This window comes from Corvus hawaiiensis, chromosome Z (assembly GCF_020740725.1).
Source record: "Corvus hawaiiensis isolate bCorHaw1 chromosome Z, bCorHaw1.pri.cur, whole genome shotgun sequence".
Taxonomy (NCBI): Eukaryota; Metazoa; Chordata; class Aves; order Passeriformes; family Corvidae; genus Corvus; species Corvus hawaiiensis.
In genome coordinates this window covers 51,406,124-51,427,850 of record NC_063255.1, presented here as the reverse complement: position 1 = coordinate 51,427,850, position 21,727 = coordinate 51,406,124, and the positions used below count along the sequence as shown (strand labels likewise).

The 21,727-nt window shown below is 35.9% G+C and overlaps 1 protein-coding gene across 6 annotated transcripts in view; it reads left to right on the top strand.

Moving 5' to 3' along the window:
• Positions 1-21,727, top strand: part of DMXL1 (Dmx like 1) — a 77,839-nt gene that overhangs the window by 43,361 nt on the left and 12,751 nt on the right. For 2 of the 6 annotated variants that reach the window (XM_048290672.1, XM_048290671.1), the window contains exons 24-36: positions 1,602-2,689; positions 2,957-3,148; positions 4,348-4,424; positions 4,599-4,726; positions 6,188-6,436; positions 6,816-6,929; positions 13,002-13,165; positions 14,136-14,275; positions 14,610-14,695; positions 16,556-16,757; positions 17,999-18,116; positions 19,436-19,498; positions 21,371-21,457. In XM_048290672.1, the coding sequence (XP_048146629.1) occupies positions 1,602-2,689; positions 2,957-3,148; positions 4,348-4,424; positions 4,599-4,726; positions 6,188-6,436; positions 6,816-6,929; positions 13,002-13,165; positions 14,136-14,275; positions 14,610-14,695; positions 16,556-16,757; positions 17,999-18,116; positions 19,436-19,498; positions 21,371-21,457 (2,708 nt within the window). Of the gene's footprint in view, positions 1-1,601; positions 2,690-2,956; positions 3,149-4,347; positions 4,425-4,598; positions 4,727-6,187; positions 6,437-6,815; positions 6,930-13,001; positions 13,166-14,135; positions 14,276-14,609; positions 14,696-16,555; positions 16,758-17,998; positions 18,117-19,435; positions 19,499-21,370; positions 21,458-21,727 lie in introns of those variants that run through there. The other 4 variants (XM_048290677.1, XM_048290674.1, XM_048290673.1 and 1 more) reach the window with 3 other exon arrangements.

Genomic DNA, 21,727 nt, shown 5'->3' with positions numbered 1-21,727 from the left:
ACAAGTATTTGGCCTGTTCAGTTGGTTTTAACTACATGTTCATTTCAGCCACCATTTCTTAAAGTGTCATCTGAACAAAACCACACAGTTCCTCACCATTGTTAGTAATTAGCTTGCTGCAGCAATGCATGTGGACTTTAATCGCAAATATAGTGACTGTATTGTTAGTATCCTGTATCCAATGAATACATACTTTGTCCTTTAAGCATGTGAATATCAGGATAATGGAATGACCCTGTAGTAATGCAGCTGTTTTTCCAGAAGCGATTTAAAGAGACAAAGTAATTTCTTAATTAATTTTACTTCATCACAGCCTGAAACAAAATTCTGATTGTCCAGTTACATAGGAGAGTCTGAAAGACATGGTGTTTTGTAGCTTTTAATCCTTGGTAAAAACAGTTGACTACAATAATAAACTCCCAACAGAAAGATTTTGAAGCTTCTTATGGAACAAGGAGGCCTATGTGCATCCTGACAGCATGTGAGTCTTCTAGAGCAGTTAATTTCTATGTTCATTTGCTGGCTTTGTAGGCCTTCTAAGAATCAGTTGTATTGTTTCTTGAAGGTAGTGTTTTCACTGAAGTTAAATGCTTCAAGTTCTTGGTGGTTAGCTGGTTTCAGTCCTGGCTGCTGAGAGAAATTGGAAGGGAATAAATGAAGGCTCAAATACTTAACACTGGGTAACTAATTTGTGAAACTGATTTCACTAGAAGTTACGTGCCTCAGGATGATTTTGAGCAAATGAGGAATATAATGTTTGGTTGTTTCTATCTTGGTCCCATCTTTCTGTGTAAAATAATTTTAAAGTTATTCTGTGATTCTGTGTAATTCTTCTGTGGTCAGTTCATTGTCTTGTTTGTGGTGTCTTGCTTTATTTTCTTACCTAGAAGGTGCTTTTTGATGTACCTCTCTCTGTTAACTGTCATCAGTTGTGCCACAACTCCTGACAGAGGAGAGAGTAGGGGTTTATTTCTGCTATCCTGAGCCCTTTGAAAGCTGTGTGAATCATCCTGTGCTGATGCTTCTCTCTCTTCAGGGATTTTCTTCTTGTGGACATGAAAATAAAATGACTAGGTGTTGCACTGTTGTGTAATTCATTTATTTGTATGTAATACTGCCACCATTATGTATAAATGTTATGGTTTTCCTAGTTCTATTGTAAGTTGCATTTCTTTAAAGATGTAGACAAAAAAAATATACCAATCTAAACTTTCTAAAATGGACTTTAAGTAAAAAATTTGTAAGATACAACACCTTTTTGTCATTCAGAGATGGATGATGGAGACTTCAGAAATCTAAAATGAACCGAAAAGTAGTCTTGTTTGGCTGCAGTAAAACTGGGCTGACTACAAGGAAAAGAAATAGCAGCTGTTTTAATTTAAAAAGTCTTGCCTGCTGCCCCACCCTGCTTCTTTTTAGTAGGTTTGGCAATGTCCTCCCCACTGAAATATTCAAATGATAAAGGTGCAAAGAAGGGTACAGTGAAGTAAACAGTAGAATTGATATTAAGACCTAAAAGCCTTCTGATGAACTTAGGACTTTGCAAATCGGTTATTTCATATGGAGTGGTAGATTTTCCTTATGCTGCCATATCTTTTCAGATGGAGATGGCTCATCAAGTTGCAACCCTGCAGTGTTTAACTTCTATAACTACTTAAGAACACATCCTCTCTTGCTGAGACGTCATTTTGGCTCTTCTGATACATCTTCCACACACATTTGCCTAACAGTAGAAAATGGATTAGCTGACAAAATCAACCTAGGTGAAAGGCGGCTGTTTTTCACCACTGCATATGCTCATCTAAAATCTGGTTGTCCTATGTTAGCCTTAGAAGTGTTATCAAAGATGCCCAAAGTTGTCAAGAGGTCAAAGTCATTCAGTAAATCCCCTAGTTTAATGGATACTGGTAAAGATTTCTCACCATACTCTCCATTTAAAGAGTTTGAAACAAAAGATCAAGCTTCCAGTATTGATTGGTCACAGCCGGTATTCAATGGTCTAGGTTCATCTTCAGATTGTTCATCAGAAAAGCATTCAAGTTCCACTCTTTCCTTTGATTGGAGCCAGCCAAGTGCTCTATTCCAAGATGAACAATTTCAACTACAGTCAGACAGTGATGAAAATGATGAGAGTGAAGATTCTTCCCTGGTAATGAAAGAGCTAAAACCTCTGAAGAAAACTGAAAAACTACATGAGACAAGTTCTAGCTACACAGAATCTTTTAGTGTAGTTGATTACAAAGATATTCTAAGTCCATCAGAAGATATCCTTTCAGCACAGCTGAAGTTTAGAGCATGCCTCAAAATCCTTACTGTGGAGCTTCGTACACTGTCCACTGGCTATGAAGTAGATGGTGGAAAGTTGCGGTATCAGCTTTACCAGTGGCTTGAGAGAGAAGTGGTAGCTCTTCAGAAGACATGTGATTATGGTGTTGAAGAAGAAGAGATACAGCCAGGAATTCGAGGGATGCCAGAAGAAGCTACATTACATGAAAACACTGAAGACTTTGCTGACCAACAAAAAACTATGCTACAGAAAGAAGACTTTCAGAAAAGACGTCAATGGCTTTTGAAATACCAGTCACTCCTAAGAATGTTCCTTAGTTACTGTATACTTCATGGCTCACATGGTGGAGGCTTGGCATCTGTCAGAATGGAATTAATTCTGCTGTTGCAGGAATCTCAGCAGGTATGTGGGGGAGCTTAGGTTGTGTTTTCTCTGCTTCAGGTTTGTAGATTCTTTTGAAGTGTTTTGTAATATTTTTTAAGTTTTCCTGCTATAGCAAACACCTGTTTAGTAATAAATCTACATCTGTTTTTAACAGGTTATGTTTTTTGTAGATTGTTTATTTTTGTTGTTGATTTTTAGAATACTTTTCCCTCTTTCAAAAATTCTTATGTTCCCTTAAAGAATATATACTGTTGCTTTCTCTGTGTGTTTCTTGCTTGTTTTTAGGAGCAGTCAGTACAGATACCTTCCAGCCCTCCACCAGAGCAAAGCTCCATACCTCTCCTATTTGCTTGCACAGCTAGTGCCAAAACAGTGGTGGCTAATCCATTGCTACATCTTGGCAATTTAACTCATGATATATTACATGCTATAATAAACCTTGATTCGCCACCTCATCCAGATACTCAGAACAGCAAGGTATGTATTTTTTTACAGTTGTTCTGTTGTTGTTATTATCTGGTTTGCTGAAGTCACAAATTTTTTTCTGACAGCATGAAAACTTTGTGCTGTGCCTGTCTGTGACAAATAATAAAACCATGAACGATAAACATTTTCTGTAGTACTTGTCTTGAGCTGTCCACTGATCATTACTCATTGTTGAGGTGTTGAGCATCTGGTTCAACAAGCTGTTGTAGATTGGCCTCTCTCAGAAATGGATATTTGTCCAAGAGGACATTATTGTGGAAAACATGTTATACTACATCATCAGCATCATATCTGTCTTTATGACAATATGATCATTACTTCTGTTATGTTAATGGCAAATTCTGCATTTCATTCTTAGACCTAAGTAAAATTAAATGTTGAGGTATAAAAACTGGTTGTCAGCAAAGTTCAGTAAACCCAGACTTTTTTGTGAAATAGTAGTTTTTAAAAATAATTTCTGTAAGATTTCTCCTGTATTTAACCTTTGAGTGGAAATAAAACTTAGTCTTTCCTAAAGTTTTGTATTTGTTAGGTCCCAAATCATGTCTGCTTTTACTAAGGATTTCTGGAGAACACTAAAAGATGGCTTAGTTCCTAGTTAGCTTTGTTTTAGAGGTAGCAAAAAATAAATATAATAAACTGTTTTTGTTTTAATGGAACCTTTATGATCAACAGATTCTCTAGCTTTTACCTAAGTGTGTTTTGGGATACCTTAGGAGAAAAGTATCGCTGTGTTAAAAGTAGTGATCAGTGTGATACTGAGTAAATTGAGAAATTGAGTGTGTGTCCAAGAGCTGCACAAGAATTGGTCAAAAAGTAAGCTGCATTATAGTTCTCATTCTGAAATTAAGTCTTTGTATTCTGAGCCAGCAAACTGCCACTGTCTTAGGGTGTAATTCTTAGGACTGTTTTATACAGGCTTAATATGTTGCTGTTCATTAGCTGAAAACATTTCAGATAGAGCTGATCTGTGATTGTGTTGGTAGGGTGAGTTTTCCCCCATCCTTTTAATTGCAAAGTGAACTGATTTGTCTGATATAAATTCTGAAGAGAAAAGTGGCTTTGTAAGAGAAGTACTTATACCTTCCATGTCCAGTGCTTGTTACAAATCCCTATGCAGAGTGAAAGGCTGTGATACTAACCACAGGTTACTTTGGGTATAATATGTTCTGTAAAACTTTGTCTTACAGATATATGTCATGCATACCTTAGCAGCATCACTCTCTGCTTGCATCTACCAATGTCTCTGTGATGGCCACAGCTACAGGTAAAGTCTATGCAAAGTGATTTTTAGACAGCTGTCTCATTGTAGTTGTGATAATAGGTAGGGCACCAGAAGGCAGTATTGACACTTGCCTACCTGTAGAAAGTGCTATCACTTGAATAGTTGTAACCATAACTTTTTAAAATAAAAATGATTTCCTGCTTTTCTGTTTCACAGCTCATTTCACGCAAATCAGTTCACTGGGACAGTGTATCAGACAGTCCTGTTAACTCAGCATCATTCTTTAAGAACAACAAGCTTAGAAGAAACAGTGACTCCCAACACATCACCTGCTCAGTGGCCAGGTATCTGGACTTGATTTGTTTCTTTCCTCTTAAAGAAAACTGAGTTATCTGTACGAGCATGTGGGTGTGCTCTGAACTTTCTAGTAGTATTTGCAATAGCTGTGTGGTAAAATTGAGTTCTTTGATTAAAATGTTGGGGTTTTTTTTTTCAGATCCTCTTAAGTTAGTGCTTCTGATTATTCACTAAGTCAAGTTTGTTTATATTGCTTTCTTTAGCCAAAAACTGTTACTGCTGGATCTAGTAGGGAGCAACTAAACAGGAAGTAGGATAAAGTCATGTCCTGTGCTCTACTTGATCCTCCTGGAGCACCAGTATAGTACGTCCTTACTCCTAAGAAGGACTGGGAAGGCTATCTTAGTTTGTACTTCAACTAAGAATTATTTTACCTTTCAGACAACTTTTGAACTAACTTGAAACTATTAAAAATAAGACATTAATAATAAGTCATGTTTTTTTGTAGCTCTAAAATTCATGTCAGATTTCAGGTAATATTAAAGTGTGCTGAAAATCTATGCTGGTGAAACTACACTAGGGGGCTAATTATCAACTAGAGGGAGTGTTATCAATGTGATATATCTAGGTATGAGCTTCATTTTACAGCACTAACTTCAATGTAAGCGTAGCCAAGAAATATGCTTACTTATTATGAGATTTGTTCTTTAAATCAGAAAATTTACCTTTAAAAATCTTCTTGAAGAGCCACAACCAGTCTTTGTGTTTCACACTATGCCATTTTTTCTTTTCTGCCAAACATTGTCACTGAATCTAGAGGTTTTAGAGAGAAACCAGATTGTCATCTGTTTTATTTAATTAATCACAGAGTTAAATTTCTGATTAATGGGTCAAGGAATTGTTAGCAGTTGTTCTTATGAGTAACATGACCTTGAACTGATTTTTCTATTTTTTAATGGATTCACATGCTGTATGTGCAAATTGGAGAGCATGACAAAAAGCAGAATTCTTTGGCCACCGCTATTTGCACTTTAACTTGTGTGCACAAAGTGTCACAGTTGAAGCCACATCTGAAACCACACCATTTTGTGGGAGCATAAAAACACTACACGATGTTTAGTACTTGGGTGAGAGAACACTTGCCAGACAATGTAGCCCAAGTTGATGCTCATGGCTTTTGGTTGGTTTTACTACTGTAAAGTGGGAAGATAGAATTTCAATTTATGGGATTATAATGTAGTTATAATAATAGAATAATTGTTATACATTTCTTTAACCATTAGTCCAAAATGTGAAGCTAAAAAATGAATAAATTGTTAAAAATAAAGAGCACGCCTCCTTCTCCTGGAGTTTTCAACTTAGATTTCCATGTCTAGAACTTAGAATTTTTCTACACTAGAAACTACTAAGTAACAGAGATTGCCAGACAAAATACCCATGATAATTTGGAGTATGTTTACACACACATATGTGCTTTCTTAAAGAATATGTTTGTTTTATATATATAGGAATGACAGCTCTAATACGTCTCTTGAATTCTGCTGGTGAGGAAGCCCAGCCAGGTCTCACAGTTCTACTTTGTGAAATTCTGACTGCAGTCTATCTCAGTCTGTTCATCCATGGCCTCGCAACACATTCTAGCAACAAGCTGTATAGAATTATGGCTCATCCACTTAACAACAAAATGTGGTCTGCTATCTTTGGAGGAGGAGCTCATACACCCAGCAAAGGACAACAGCAATTAAAGACAAAAACTGGTCAGTTCTCTTGTTTTATGTATATTTGTCTTCTGGGTTTTTTAAGAAAATTATGTGACTGCTGAAAGCTTTTTTACTTTAAGTAGTTTGTGTTCAATAAGAGTTTGGTATGGTTTTGGATTGGCATAGAAAAACAAGGATCTTAAATTATTGATGTAGATACTGTGTAGAAGAGAATAGTGAAGCGGAAGTGAATGGTACTGAAATAAGGTTTCCAAGTAGCACAGCTGCTCTAATATGAGGGAATTAAGTTGATCTTAGAGAGTTTCCAATACTATTACAGCCTAGTTTTTTATGTTTATTTTAAAGCTTTCCAGTTCTCTCGTAACTGGAATATATTCCCATTTTATGAATACAGTATGTTTTCTCTCTTTGACAGGTAGGCACTTCCCAATGCCTAGCCCACATCAGGTAGTAGTGTTCTCCATGGAATGCGTGGGGTTTTCCAAATCCCTTACCTCCTTCAGTACTCATAGTCCTACCAAACCTTCAGGCAAGATCCTAGATTTAGTACTAGGCCTCTACATGCAGTTTGCTATGTGTGGTTTTTTTTTGCATATGCAGAAAGACAGAAAAACTTCTGTTTGCAAGCCATGACATCAAAATTTAAAGTAAAATTTTGTAATTAAAGAAGCACATGAATTGGGCACTTTTAAAAAAGAAAATTGCTAATGCTGTCATATTCTTACAGCTCTTCATTTGAAATCAATATTAAATATATAATTACTTTAACCATGGTTTGAAAAGATCAGAAGTGTTTCATATCTTTGGAGAGCTGCTTGTTTTGCTTTTTGAATATAAGCATTATTATGCATGTGGATTTCTAAGTGTTCATTCCAGACATTACAAACGAAAGGTGTCTTGTTGATACTCAAATTTGATATTCTAAGAACCCTTTAGAAAAGCAAGCAACCTTCAAGTTTCAAATTCAGGTAATGATAAATTATCCTCAGGTCCAGAATGAATTCCTGTAATGGTTTTATTTTGGTACAGTTACATGCTTTTTAATTTAGTTGGACTTCTATAAAACCAAGAGCAAAAATGCTACCATTAACCAAGTTTTTTAAAGGAAGATTTTGTAAAGATAAATTTACTTAAACTGTGATGAATTTCTAAATCACATCTGAATATATATGTAGAGAGGTAAAATGTAACTTTATATATTTAAAAAAAATTTTATTATTTATATTAGATATATGTTGCATATCAAAATGTCTTACCTTGCATTCAAGGAAAACTGTAAATGCGGCTTAAGTATCTTCATCAAACTTTTAGGAAAGTGTTTTCGGAGTAGAGATCTTTAACCAAGAGTGAGCTCTTATGCTAGATCTGATTAGCTTTTTCTGTGGTATTGAATAAAGATTTCTCTTTATGACTCTGGTAAGGTAAATATGTTTGCTGTTACAGAATTGTCAGAAGCCATAACTGGCTTTTGTTGGCAATTCTGCTAACTAGGTGTTGGTAACTGTGTACTAAGCTGTGTTAATGGTTTACCACTGATTTAAAATTATAAGTATTTTTACAAAGAAGTGTATTCTGAAATGTATGCTAAATATAGCCTGTCTGTTGCATGTTTTTCTTAAGAAGGAGTGCTGGCATTCTGATCACAGGTTTAATAAAACTGTTGCTGGAAGAATCCAGAAGCTCAAACTAAAAATTTAAGGACAGAAGGGACATCTTTAAATACTGGTTTGTAGGGCTAATCACTAGAAAGGGGCCTAGAGGGGTGGTGGGGTCTCTATCTTTGCAGTTACTCAAAAACTTGAACACACTAGGCCGTCAATTAAGTCAGCCCTGTTCTGAGCAAGGGGTTGGACCAGGTGTCTTTCAACCTATGTAATTCTAGGATTCAGTGGGTTATTATTTGTTTTAATGTGTGTTTATGCAAAGCAAATTTGGGGGAAAGGTGTTTCTCCAACATCTTTTCTCTGTCACACTGAAAAAAAATGGTGGGTGAAGAGAGAAAACCCCCAGACTTCCAAAGAAGCAGAGAGATTAGGATTAAAATCAGCTGTATTTTTTGTGCCTTTACTGTTTCTGACACCAGAAACAAATACTGAGAAGTGACTGAAATGCTTGTTCAAGTCAACTATGCCATATTCTTCCATAATATTATTTAGATCTTTTCTATAGCTTACCATTTTGTTATGCTTAACTAGACTCTTTTCCCTTATATGTACTTTTATATCTTTGTGAAATGTTTGCACTCTCAAACGGAGATCAAAAGCTAAAAGTTCTGAACACTAATATTTCTAATGCAGTAAGGCTATACATGTCTTCTCTTTCTTGCCTCCCCTCCAATCTTTTAGTACATACCTGAATGTGGATGTTGATCTCCAAATTTGAAACTTATTTTAAGAGATCATAACACTATGTACAGCATTGGTCAATAAAGTTATGTTATTTCCCTTTCTGCTCTTTGCTTTAGTTGACTTGAGCACATAGTAGCTTTGAGTATAAAATTTCACTTAAATAAATATGGTCTTTCTCTTAGACTCAAACTGTGAAAACAGGAACCAAAAACCAGTACCTGGTAGTCTTATAAATTCCTAACCTCTATTAGGAATTAAGTTTTTTATGAAAAATCGGTTTTATTGCCTCTGTCACATAAAGATCAGACAAAACATAGCAGTTTGAATGCTTTTCAGAGCACTATACTTTTCAGTCATGTTACTTGTTTTTGCAGTTGCAGCAAATGATTTTGGCAAACAGAACTAGCACGTGATGGTTTTTTTTCCAAGAGGCAATTATCATCTGATAAAGAACCTTGTTTTTGATTACAGTAGATTTTTTCAGAATAATATTTACCATATTTCTCTTGAAAACTACCTTAGAAAACTGTTCTGTAATTTAAGTCTATATAGAGATGGTAAGTTCTCTATCATCCAGAAGGTTCTTAAGGAAGAATTTGACCTTTAACAGTTAGAAATCCATAGATTCATTTCATATATTCAGTTATTCCATGCTGCAAGAGCAAATAAAGGGAAGTTGAAAGAAATACGCATTTTAGCTCTTCCTGGGAGGGTGGAAGGGGGGTAACCGATCTTTTGATTATCACTGCATGTCTTAGAACCTGGCAGAAATTAAAGGATTTTCCTTGTCTGAAACAGCCCAATATTCTTGGGAAATAACATAAATTTTTTATTTGTCTTATAAGTAAAATGGGAGAAAAGATAAATGCTTCAAAAAAAAAAAAACAACAACAACAAAAAAAACAAACAAACAAACAAACAAAAAACCAAAAAACTAAAAGAGTTTTAACTAGAAATATATGAGAAATCTGAAAGGCCATGTAGTTGGTAATTTGAAATCCCAATCCCAAATGACAGTCAGAATTTTAATTAATTTTTTAATGTATTTCATTTCTTTTACAATGTATAGAAAGATATTTATATTAGTAGTGTGTTTTTCAAACCACTTAGGTGGTTTTACTTTCATTTGCCTTAAATACTGAATTTTTTTACAATGGCTAGCCTGCAGTATTCTTAAAAATACAAAGAGTGATCCAACAGAAAGGAATAAGGTAGTTTTTAAAAGTGAAACACTTTTTTTGAATTCTGCTTAGAAAAACAACCTGCAGGCATATACTTGCTCATTTCTGTATCATGCAACCCTTGTTCCTTATTTCATGCCTAGTGAATTTCTTTTTTTTTAAGCAGTTGCTAAAAATTAGCTAAAAATTCATAGTGATGCATGTGCATGCTCTTTCTTAACTGATAAGCTTTAAATAATGAAATGAAAATGTTTTGTACTGCAGTTATTGTGGTTTTGACTTTTAGAACAGGTAAGTGGATTTCAAATACTATCCCAACACATAGTGTTATGATATTCCTGTTTCAAGATGAAAGATATCTTCATCTTTTATTAGATTCCATATATAAATTATTTTGTAGCTATTGTGGTTTAACTCCAGCCGTCAGTGAAGCCCCAGGCAGCCGCTCACTCATTCCCCCACTGGCGGAACCATGTAGAAAATGGGAAGGGTAAAAGATAGAGAAAATTCATGTGTTGAGATCAAGACAGTTTAATAGCAAAACAAAAGTTGTGCATGCAAATAAAGCAAAACAAGGAATTAATTGGCTGCTTCCCAGTGGCAGGGAGGTGTTCAGCCATCTCCAGGAGAGCAGGGCCCCATCATGTGCAGTGGTGACTTGGGAAGACAAACACAATCTCTCCAAATGTCCTCCACCCTCATCCTACTTCCCCCCACTTTATGTACTGACCATGATGTCACATGGTCTGGAATATCCCTTTGGTCAGTTGGGGTCACCTGTCCCAGCTCTATCTCCTCCCAGCCTCCCATGCACCCCCAACTCTCTCACCAGTGTGGAAGTACAAACAGCAGAAAAGGCCTTGACTCTGTGTAAGCCCTGCTCAGCAAAACAAAAACATCTCTGTGTTATCAGCCCTGTGTTCAGCACAAATCCAAAACACAACCCCTGTATTAGCCACTGTGAAGAAAGTTAACTCTACCCCAGCCACAACCAGCGCAGTAGTTCAGCTGCTTGTGATGATAATGTTCGTCTTCATATGGGGTCAAAAATCTTTCTGAATCTTGGAATAACATGTTTATTCCTGGTCCAGAAATGATCAGAAATAATGGATAAATTCCATCAACTAGTGTGAGTACAGATAATTTGTCCATTTGAAGAAAACAAAACATGATGAGGTATAAAAAACCTGGAAATTTTTTTTAATGCTATGTATTTAAATCTTACATGGCTCAGAGTTAAAAATCTTACAGTTAGCTCAGTATGTGTTGTGAGCAAATAAGTCTTATATATGGAAATACCTGTTTGTAAATTACCACTTTTTCTCTTGTTCAGAGTGTTAGACCTTCTGTTTTCAAGTGATTGGAATACCCATAACAGTTTTGAAGGACAGTCCTATCAGGCACCTACCAAGACTCAGAAAGTTTCCTGTGGATAAAACATTAAAAGAATAAGGGTATAGGAAATACTTCTTTGGGGTAGTGTACTCCAAGATTACATAGGTGTGCTGACTCTTCTTTTGCCATCCCCAGCATTATGTACAGAAGGTAATTTTGGAAGCTGCACTGGTTGGTAGTTTTGTTGGCCCTTGGTAGCAGAAGGGAATAGGAAAGTTAAAACAATAATAAAAAACAACACATTGCATTTGTGATGTTAATATTAGTTCATCCTTGCAACCGGTCTGGCCCAACATGTTGGTGGTTGAACTCAGTGGCAGGGATATCTGTTCATCAGGTGAGCTCTTTAAGCCTACAGAATTGCTTTCTTGGCTCCTACCTATTACTGCCGTTCGATCATAAGGCAACCCATACTTCCCTCTGCTTAAGAAAACTGACTCAGTTAAATAGGTGTTTGAAGTTCTGTGGACTCCAAAACAAAGTTCAAAAAATCAACTTCCTTTTTATCTTCATATTTTATCTTTCTTTGTTTTACCTAAGTCTTGAACCCACTCCTTCACTGTAGAAGCTGATCTCTGGACATTACATGTATCTATTTGAAAACTGAATAAAAAAACCTAAAAACAACCCCCAACTGAATAAGAACAAAAAAACCCAAACACAGCCCCCACCTTTTACAATCAAGTAGGAAATTGATTCAAGTCCATTTTGTCTGTTATGAAAGACGGCCAACAAATCTCCAAATACAGTGTCTTTTCTCCCTTGTCACTTTCACTTCTGATGTGTTTGGAGAGTCAGAACACTAGCTTACTTAAGCTTAGGGACAGTGACAATTGGTATCATTCTTCCTCTACTAATAGGAAGGCTGTATTGGAATATGATCCTAACAAGATCCAAAATTACTTCAGGATATCAGGTGATACAACTGTGTTAAGGTATTCGTGAAAGGTTGGATAAACTATTTCCTTGAGTACTGTAGTAATCAAAACTGTAAATAAAATCTTCCATTGACACTTAGTTGGAAGAAAGTCAATGTTGGGGCAAGTGAGGGGACCTCTCTATTCCTAGGATTTAGGGTGTTACTGCAAATAGTTAGTCTGTTCCTGTTTAATAAGGTGTATATTAGATTGTGTTAGTTAAAATGTGATCTTTTATATTTGCTGGAGAAATGTGTTGTCAGGGCATAGTGATTTAGCAGAATTGTACCCTTTAGAAAAAGTACAGATCTCCACTAGAGGGAGACATGGAGTTAAAAGTTGGAGTAGGAATGGCAAGCTTACATATTTGCAATACTCTGAAAAACAAGACTCCAGGCTTGCCTTAAAAGCAATTATAATCAATATTCAGTAATTCTTATTAATTAAGTTTTGCAAGATTATTGTTTGTGTAATAATATTCACCTTTGTAAGAAGAGAGCTTCTAATGTCGTTATGGATGTATTATTTGTGCAGGGAGTTTTTACATTCTGGAGTTCTAGTTGCACATTAGTTTTATGCATTTGAGGATTAACATTCTCTATGTTTAATTGTTACAGGAATGCTAAGATAAAATTCTGAAATGTAATAATGAATGTAATGATGAAAATTTTTACTTTTTATTATTAATCACTTTATTAAGAGCAATCAGGAGGTAAAGCAGATGGTTTAAAGCAACGTACTGTATTTTCTTCTCCCATAGATGATGGAGAGAAACAGCAAAAACCTTACAGGCTTTCATCAAAAACCTCTTCAAAAGAGAGTTCTCAGTTGCCTGCATTGCCATTGGTAGACCAACAATCATCATCTTACAAAGAAAGATTTATCCCTCCTGAACTTAGCATCTGGGATTATTTCATTGCAAAGGTAATTTTTTGCTGTTTGAACAATTAGGTGTTTTCTGTCACTTTTGGATTGATAGTTTTTCTCTTCTTAGTCATTATTCTAAGTATTGATAGGATCTGCATATTTTTATTGCTCAAGTTTAGCTTTTTCTAAAATGCTGCCTGCTCATATTTTTGAAACAGCTTCCTTGAAAACTGTTGTTATTCAATTAATTTGTTTTCAGATAATGGTATGAACGAATTGTATTGGTTTTTATAAATGCAGAGTACAAATGTGTAGATAAATATGGGTCAACTATTTAGGGGAACAAGGAAATGTGAGAAGCATTTTATCAGCTATTTCAACTGGATGAAACGTTGCATACCTACTGGAAATCAAATTATGTTGCCTTGTTAAGTCCGTTGTGTCAGATCTTTCTTTGTAGAAAGTTACATACTTCTGTTGAATTGTCTGCACATTTCTATATCAGATGTTACCTACATAAGCAAAATAAATTAGGTAAACATATTTTAGGAACAAGGACAAAAAAGAAATTGAAAATACTGAATAGCACATTGAAGCACTGATAATGGGCTGATTGTAAATATTGAGCACTGTTGGGAGAGGATAGGATTTCTCTGAGCTCTTGGAAGAACTGAAGAGAGCACACCCTGATGGTTTTGGCTTGTGTCTGACAAGCCTGTGTGTCCCCGGTCTGGTTTGATATATCTGGCATGAAAATATAATAAGAATTGGAAAACATTAGCATTTTAATTTTCAGCATTAGAATTTTCAGTAATGTAAAAAATAGTTAAGCTGTTAAAGTATGTATTGTTTATGGATAATTACCCTTTTCATGAGGTACAAGCTCCAAATGTTTCTAAACTGAGTCAGATGATATGTCTGCTTTTTATACAAAGCATTAAGCATTATAATGATTCAATTTTTAGAAGGTAATTTAGAATGAGATGTTGACTAGAAGACACTTACGGAATATTGTTTAAATTTTTAGCCCTTTCTTTCATCACAAAGTAGAGTGGAATATGATTCAGAAGAGAGTCAGGAAAGTGATGAAGATGATGAAGACATTGATGGAGATATGTTTGGATCAAATTCACATAATCAAGAGCATTCTAATTCAAATTCTTACAGGTAAATGACTCTTTCGAATGCAAGATATTCTGCCACGTCTAGACTTGCATTTCTGGTTTTTTATTTTTGAGATAATATACCAGTTACTGGATATTTCAGTGTGTTATCTAGACATAGTAGGTAATGTTTCACAGTAATCATTTTATTCATTTTGTTAGTATGTGTTACAGTGACTTGAATTCATATAATAGTACTTATAATATTCTAAAATATGGTTTGTAGTTTTCAGTAGTTTATGATGAGGATTTGAAGCTCTAAATTTAAAACCTAATATTGAATAAGTGAGAAAATTATTTTCCTATTAGTAGATGACTTACTAGTGCTTTCTTGTTAGTTGGTCACTGATGAGATTGGCAATGGTTCAGCTGGTACTTCACAATTTGAAGATTTTCTACCCTTTGGCTGGACATGATCTTTCAGGTAATAAGCAGCAGAGTTGTCTCTTCATACCTAATTAGCACTTTTAAAATCAGTGATGTGTTGAATAATATATATATGTTGTAGCTTTTAGTCCAAAAGGTCTTAGTTTTTCAGTGATATGGGAATAAATGTTCTGATACTGTTCATCATACAGGTATATTTATGAGATGACATGGTGGGTGGATAAGATGAATGGGTGAAAGAGGATGCTCAGTAGTTAGCAGAGGTCTCTGCATACTTATGTTTTCTTTGCTTGTTAGTCATGTAGGAATGTTTGCAATATTTATTTCCTCATGGAAACACTATTATTTTTTTGTAATTGAAATAACATCATTCTTACTCCTTGTTTCATAGAATCATAGGATGGTTTGGTTTTGGAAGAGACCTTTAAAGATCATCTAGGTTTAACCCTGCCCACCACATTGTAGGCAGGGACATCTTTCACTAGATGGTGTTGCTCAAAGTCTCATCTGACATGACCTCCCACGTCTGAAGCATCCACAACTTCTCTGGCAACTGGTTCTAGTGTCTCACTGCCCTCATCATAAAAAATGTCTTTCTTTTGTCTGATGTAAATCTGCTCGCTTGGTGTGAAGCCATTACTCCTTGCCCTATCACTACAGGCCTTTGTAAAAAGTCTCTTTGTGTCTTTCCTGTAAGTCTACTTTAAATATTGAAAGGCTGCTATATTATGTTCCTGAATCTTTCTCCAGTCCAGGATGAACAACCCCAACACTCTTAGCCTGTCTCCATAGGAGAGGTGTTTCAGTCCTCTGACCTATTTTTGTGGCCCTTCTTTGGATCCCCTCCACAGGTCCCTGTCATTCCTATAGTGGGGGCCCCATACCTGGATGTGGTGCCGCAGGTAGAGTGTCACAAGAACAGATTAGAGGGGCCAAATTCCCTCCTTTGCCCTACTGGCCACCCTTCTTTTAATGCAGCCCAGTATGCAAAATTGGTCATGCCCAGTTTTTCATCCACTGGTATCCGTAAGTCCTTTTCCACAGGGCTGCTCTCAGTGTATTCACCACTCAGTTTTTGTACTGGTGATTGCCCTGACACAGGTGTACTTGTCCTTGTTGCAGCTTGTGAGGGTCACATGGGCCCACTCCTCAGGCCTGCCAAGGTCCCTGTGGGTGGCATCCCTTCCCTCCAGCAAACCAACTGCACCTCTCACCTTGGTGCTCTCTGCCAGCTACCTGTGGGTGCCCTCACTACCACTGCCTGTGTCATTATCACAGAGATGGAACAGTACCAATCCCAACATGCATCGCTGAAGGATGCCACTTTTTACTGATTTCCATTTGGACATTGAACCACTGAATGTAGCTCTTTGGGTGAGGTCATTCAACCAGTTCCTTAGCTGTCAAACAGTCCACCTTTTTCCTCCAGTTGAGAAGTAAATATGTGTGAGACATAGTCAGAGGCCTTACAGAAGTTAAAAGTGGAGGACATCTTTTGCTTTTCCCTTGCCCTCCAGTGCAGTCAGTTCACAACAGAATGCCATGAATAGATGACTTGCGCACAATTTGCCCTTTATGAAGCTGTGCCAGCTTTCTCTTATCACCTGCCTGTCATCCATATGCCTTGACAGCTTCCAGGAGGATCTGTTTCATGATGATCTGTTCCATGATATAATTTCTCCAATGTCAGCATTGGAGAAATCTCTTTGTTTTTTTAGCAATGAAAGCACAAAGCAGTTCATCCTTTTATACTTGCAAATAGCAACTTAAGGTTTGAATAAAGCTTAACTTGTGGAGATATTAAAAATAAACTTCAGCCTTCACCTGCTGGAATTATCTTCATCAAGGTTATAATGGAAAGGAGAAGGGTTTTACTGTTGTTTACTTGTCTTTCTAGAGCTTCCAGTTAGCTCCCCGATATGCCATGCAGTTTTGAAAACTTTACAGCGCTGGGAACAAGTTCTTCTCCGACGTCTTGAGCTGTATGGGGGTCCACCTCAACATTATATTTCAGTTCATGCTTCTGAAGATGCTCTCGCTGCTGGTCCTGCATTGCTTCGCCACAAAACTTTACTCGAGCCTACGAACACTCCTTTCAGGTGAGTCTAATTCCTCTAAACACTGACTGTAATATCTTTGATATAAATCAAGCATTAGGTTGTTAGTGCACATGATAGATTGCAACTTCAATAACTATGTGAAATATGGAGGGTACATGTCATATTTCATGCATCTCTGGTCAAAAGCAAGAGCAGAAAAAACATACCACAGTTTCTAATTTTTTTAAATTCTTTTACTTAAGCTTAACATACAGATTTTGAGTGTCTCTGGAAAAAGTATGCTTGACAACAAAATAAAGAATAAAAAATTTGCCTTGAGAGATAATTATGGTTAAGTCACAGTGAATTAAATAACTGCCCCACCTTTAGAGGTAATAAAATTACTTCACATTCTTATCAGTATTGTTACCTAAAATCAGAGAAGTACTTATTATTTATATTTGTATAGTTGTGACTTACCATAATTGCATGTTCAGCCAGAAGAGTGTGCTCAGTCTCTTAAAGTGTCATTTTAAAAATAGATTTCTGCCTTTTTAATCTTACTGTTACTTGTGGCTTTCAGAGTAGAGACAGTCTAGTTTTTTACTGTAAAATGTTTCATCATGGTCACACTTTCAGTAACTTGAGTTGATTAAAAGGGACCATCTTAACACATATCTGCTGTCTGGTGTTATTTTTAAATTATGATTTAAAGCAATTCAGAGTTTGATGGATTTTGGCTTGTCATAAGCAGCTATATTTATAATTTTTGCTTGAGTGTGCCATTTCTAGGGATAAGCATAAACATTTGAATTCTGGTCTTATTCTACAATCCTTTCAATTTTGTTCCCGAAAAATCATGCATGTTTCAGAGAGGTTACACAGCTGATGATGTGTTCCTAGCAGGAAGTGTTAGTCATTCATAGGCCATGTGAAAGGATCACTTGTGAGGACTAAACAGAAATGATTCATTTTGTAAAGAATGAGCTGGACTAATAAATAATCTGTGTGTTGCTCTTACCATTGTGTAATCTCTTGAAGAGATTTTTCTCAGTTGTCCCAGGATAGAACAAGAAGATGCTACATACTCTTTTTCTTCTTCCGTTTGCACCTCCTCTCACGTGTAGGTTTTTCAGGAAGAGGGTATTAAACTGCTTTCAGATAGGCCTTGTATACTGTCTCTAGCTCTGTAGTTTTGCTTCAGCATTTCTTCTGACTATAGTTTGATTAGAATATAAAATACTGCACTCTTGTAATACATATGAGCGTGATGTAAATGTTTATTCAACTTTGTTCTGTAGATCTAGCAGTCATGTGGCACTGTCTGTGAAGAGGCTCTGGCAGTACTTGGTCAAACAGGAAGAAGTCCAGGAAACTTTCATCAGAAATATTTTCACCAAGAAGCGATGCCTAAATGAGGTTGGTATGGTATATAAAATGCAGAAAATATTGCAGGTCAATCTGTCAACTTTACTTTGGTTATTTGGCTGGCTTGTTTACTTCTGGTGCTTGAGTGGTTAATGTACTTGTCTATGACTCCAAATCTGCAGTATTTCATACAAAAAATACTTGTCCATTGTTCCATAGAATACAAAAATAATCAGACTTTGACTGTAAAATGACAACAATGTTGCTACAGTCAGTCTCTCCTTTAAGATCAGTATAAAAGCTGCCTCAGAAGAATGACAAAATGGAACATTTCAAAGATTAAAACCAATAACCTAATGAGCTGCCAAAGTTGTGAAAGTTTTAGTTTGTCCCTACCATAGTCATCCTGGCTTTTATCCACTGCTTCCATAACAATCGCGTTATGATTCAATTTTAATAAGAAAAATGCTCATACAGCAGTTACTATTTCTGTCCCTGATTATTTGTCCCAGTGTCTAGCTGGATTCCAGTTCCAAATGCAGTTAAATGTTTTTAGGTTCTGTAAGAGCTTTTGGATTTTTTTCTGCTTTTTTAGTTGGGTTTTTTTGGGGTTTTGTTTTTTTGTTTTTTTTTTTTTTTTTTTTTTACTTACCCCTACTCCTAATTTTGAAAGAATTGCTGGTATTACAGAAAAACTGTGGAGTAGCAGAAATGGAGGAGAAAGAAGCAGATGTGAACAAATTAAACATGCAGGAGAAAGAATATTCATGACTAGTAAAGCCATGGCAGCAGACAGTTGTGCATGACCTAGTTTTGTCCTGTCACAACTAGAATATTAGCTTGTTTGAGTAATGCTGGCTAATTGTGTTCACTACAGAGTGCAGTTAAAAGGAAAATTGTTCCTTTTTGCCTTTAAAAGTGCACCATTTTTGATCATATCTTAACGTTAACACGCTGCTATGCTGTATGAACAGGTATTTTGGAAAATCTTAGATGTTCTTTATATGTTTCAAGGTAGGCTCATTTACAGCCTTACACAGCATAGGTGTGTTGGCTTTATTTTCTGTCTTGTTGCTGGTAAAATGTCAGTGTAGATTGCTTATTTTTCAAGAAATTTGACTTTTGCAATGGACAAGCTGGTGTAACAGTACAGAATAGGTAAATCGGTGTATTTTGGACTGAAAACAGAGTTTGGAAGTTGTTAATTATTCTTACTTTGTAAAATATGTGCATGTGTGTGCAAACATGCTGTTGTGTTTCAGTTGTCCTGTGTTGGGGTAAACAACAATGAATTAAGGATTTCCTTGATACTGCATGTGTTATGTCTTATCTTTATGCTTTGTTCTGTGGTTGTTCTTTCCTTGGTGAAGCCATTAGAGGAGCACAATGAAACCATGAAAAATTCTGCAGTGGAGGAGCCCGTCATCAGTAAGGTACACAGTAGTAATCCTGAAATTTATTAGACTGTACATCGTTATGAATTTTTTTTTCTAAATGGTGCTGATCTCACTTAAAAGAAAAAGTCTTTGCTCATGTAGCAAACAAACTTAAAAATTCAAAAAATGCAAGGGATTGAGTTAAACTGGTCTTGTTATAGATTATCTGAAACTTAATTACCTTAGGTGGATTAAGCAACCAGGTACAAACAATATGTATTACCAAATTCTTTAGCTTGGCCAAGTGAAGAGCTGAAGTTGAGATTTGCCCAAGTGACAAAAATTTGGCAGTAGTATGGTATTCAGTACATACAGAGCCTTTGATCAGTATGAGCTGTCTACCATAGTTGCTTATAAATGAGGGTGGCTAACTGCACTTAGAGGAGTTAGTTAGCATGATAGAGTTTGCTACTGAAAACTTTCACTGACTGAGCCTTACTTTAAAGATGGTGACACATCAACCCATGTAACAATATTTTAGCAACTGTCTTGAAGGATTGGTATGACATACTAAAAAAATAGAGTACTGTGCCTAGAAATTCAAATGAATACCATATTCTTTAAGCTTTCTTTTACAAAACTTGTGTGAAGACAGAAATGTGAACCCTATGGTGTCCTTGGGCTACTTTGTTAATATTAATTATGTGATAAAGCAGTATTAGCAAGTAGGTCATTGGAACTAACTGGGGAAAAAAAAAAAATTAATTTCCTGCGGGTTTGTTCATCACCACACGTAAATCATGGTTTTGTATCTGTTTGCCACTGCAGTTTTATGCAGTGTTATATACATAAAATCAGTGAAGTAACGATTTTGTCTTGACATTAAAAAAGATATTCTACTTCTTGGTCTGTAACAGCTATTTTTTTCAGATTTTGAGAAAGATCATTTGCAGTTCTCTGACAGAAGAATCTTACTGTTTTCTTTTAAAGCACAGAAAATTAAGAATTTGAGGATATGAGGCTGGAAATAGTTCTGAAATAATTATTTGGGTTTTTTAAAAAAAAAAATTTAAATACTACATTTGTGATTCAGCTTTGAATTCACAGGTCACCATTAGTTTGGCAGTGTTATTGTTTTTACTGTAAAATAATTTTGGAACTGCAACAGTCTGGGTCTGTAACTAATCATTTAGTACTTGCAGTGCTGATCTCTTTAATTTTGAAAAAGACTGCTACAGTGCTGGTAAAACGTAGAGTTTTGTTGTGTGCTGGCATGTACCTGGATGCATTTCTAAAATACAAAATGGGAGGCAACATTCAAATCCAACAGTATACCACACTGAGAAAAAAAAAAAAAGAATATGTGTTAGCAAAAGGTTTATGGTTCTGGAATGTACAGGATTCCAGATTTATTTAATTGTAATAATTGTGAATAGATGCACTGACAAAGTTCAAATTTTCCTGTTACATTTTCCTGTTCAGGAGCTTGCCTGCACATTCTTTTAGACTATCTCATCAGTTTCAGTGGGAAAAGGTGTTTGCTAAGAGCAATCAAAGTCTTAGCAAACTTTCTTGAGGGCAAAACATCAAGATTCAAAATTTCAATCAACAGTGTGTTGCATGTAGCCTTGCTGGTTTTCAGCATCCCTGAAAAACCTGAGAATGAACACAGTACTATGTCTTCTGTGACAAATTACACTTTTTCTCTTGCTGTGGTAATCTTAACATGGCAATGGGAAGCTGTATTGTTACACAAAACAGGTTTACTGTAATTGTTACAGGCTATGTTTGCTGAGTTTTCTTAGAATTAAAATTAAGGAAAAAGAAAAAGAAATTTCACACAAAACATTGTTTGGTCTCTGTACTTCCAGTAAAAAGTGGTGTTACACAGAAGTTTGCATTTAACTGTGCTTTGCTTCTTAAATACAGATAGAAACAGATTTGGGATACCCAGGTGGCAAGGCAAGAATAATCCATAAAGAGTCTGATATCATCACTGCTTTTGCAGTCAATAAGGTGAGAGTATAAAGGAGGTAGAATAATCTAATTGTCGTGTACTTCCACCTGATACACAGTCCCGTTGTGACTGGGTGAGATAGGCTTTGCCAGCCATCCTGCTGTTTTTAGCAGCTACAACTTTTAGTGGTCCCATCTCTAAAGCACTTCAAAATTACCTTTTCATAAACTTCTACTACAAATTGTCATCTTTTTTCTATTGTGTAATGGATTGATGGAAGGGAGGGTGGCTTCTACTTTTTCTTTAGGCTTGTGTGTAGGAGTATTTGT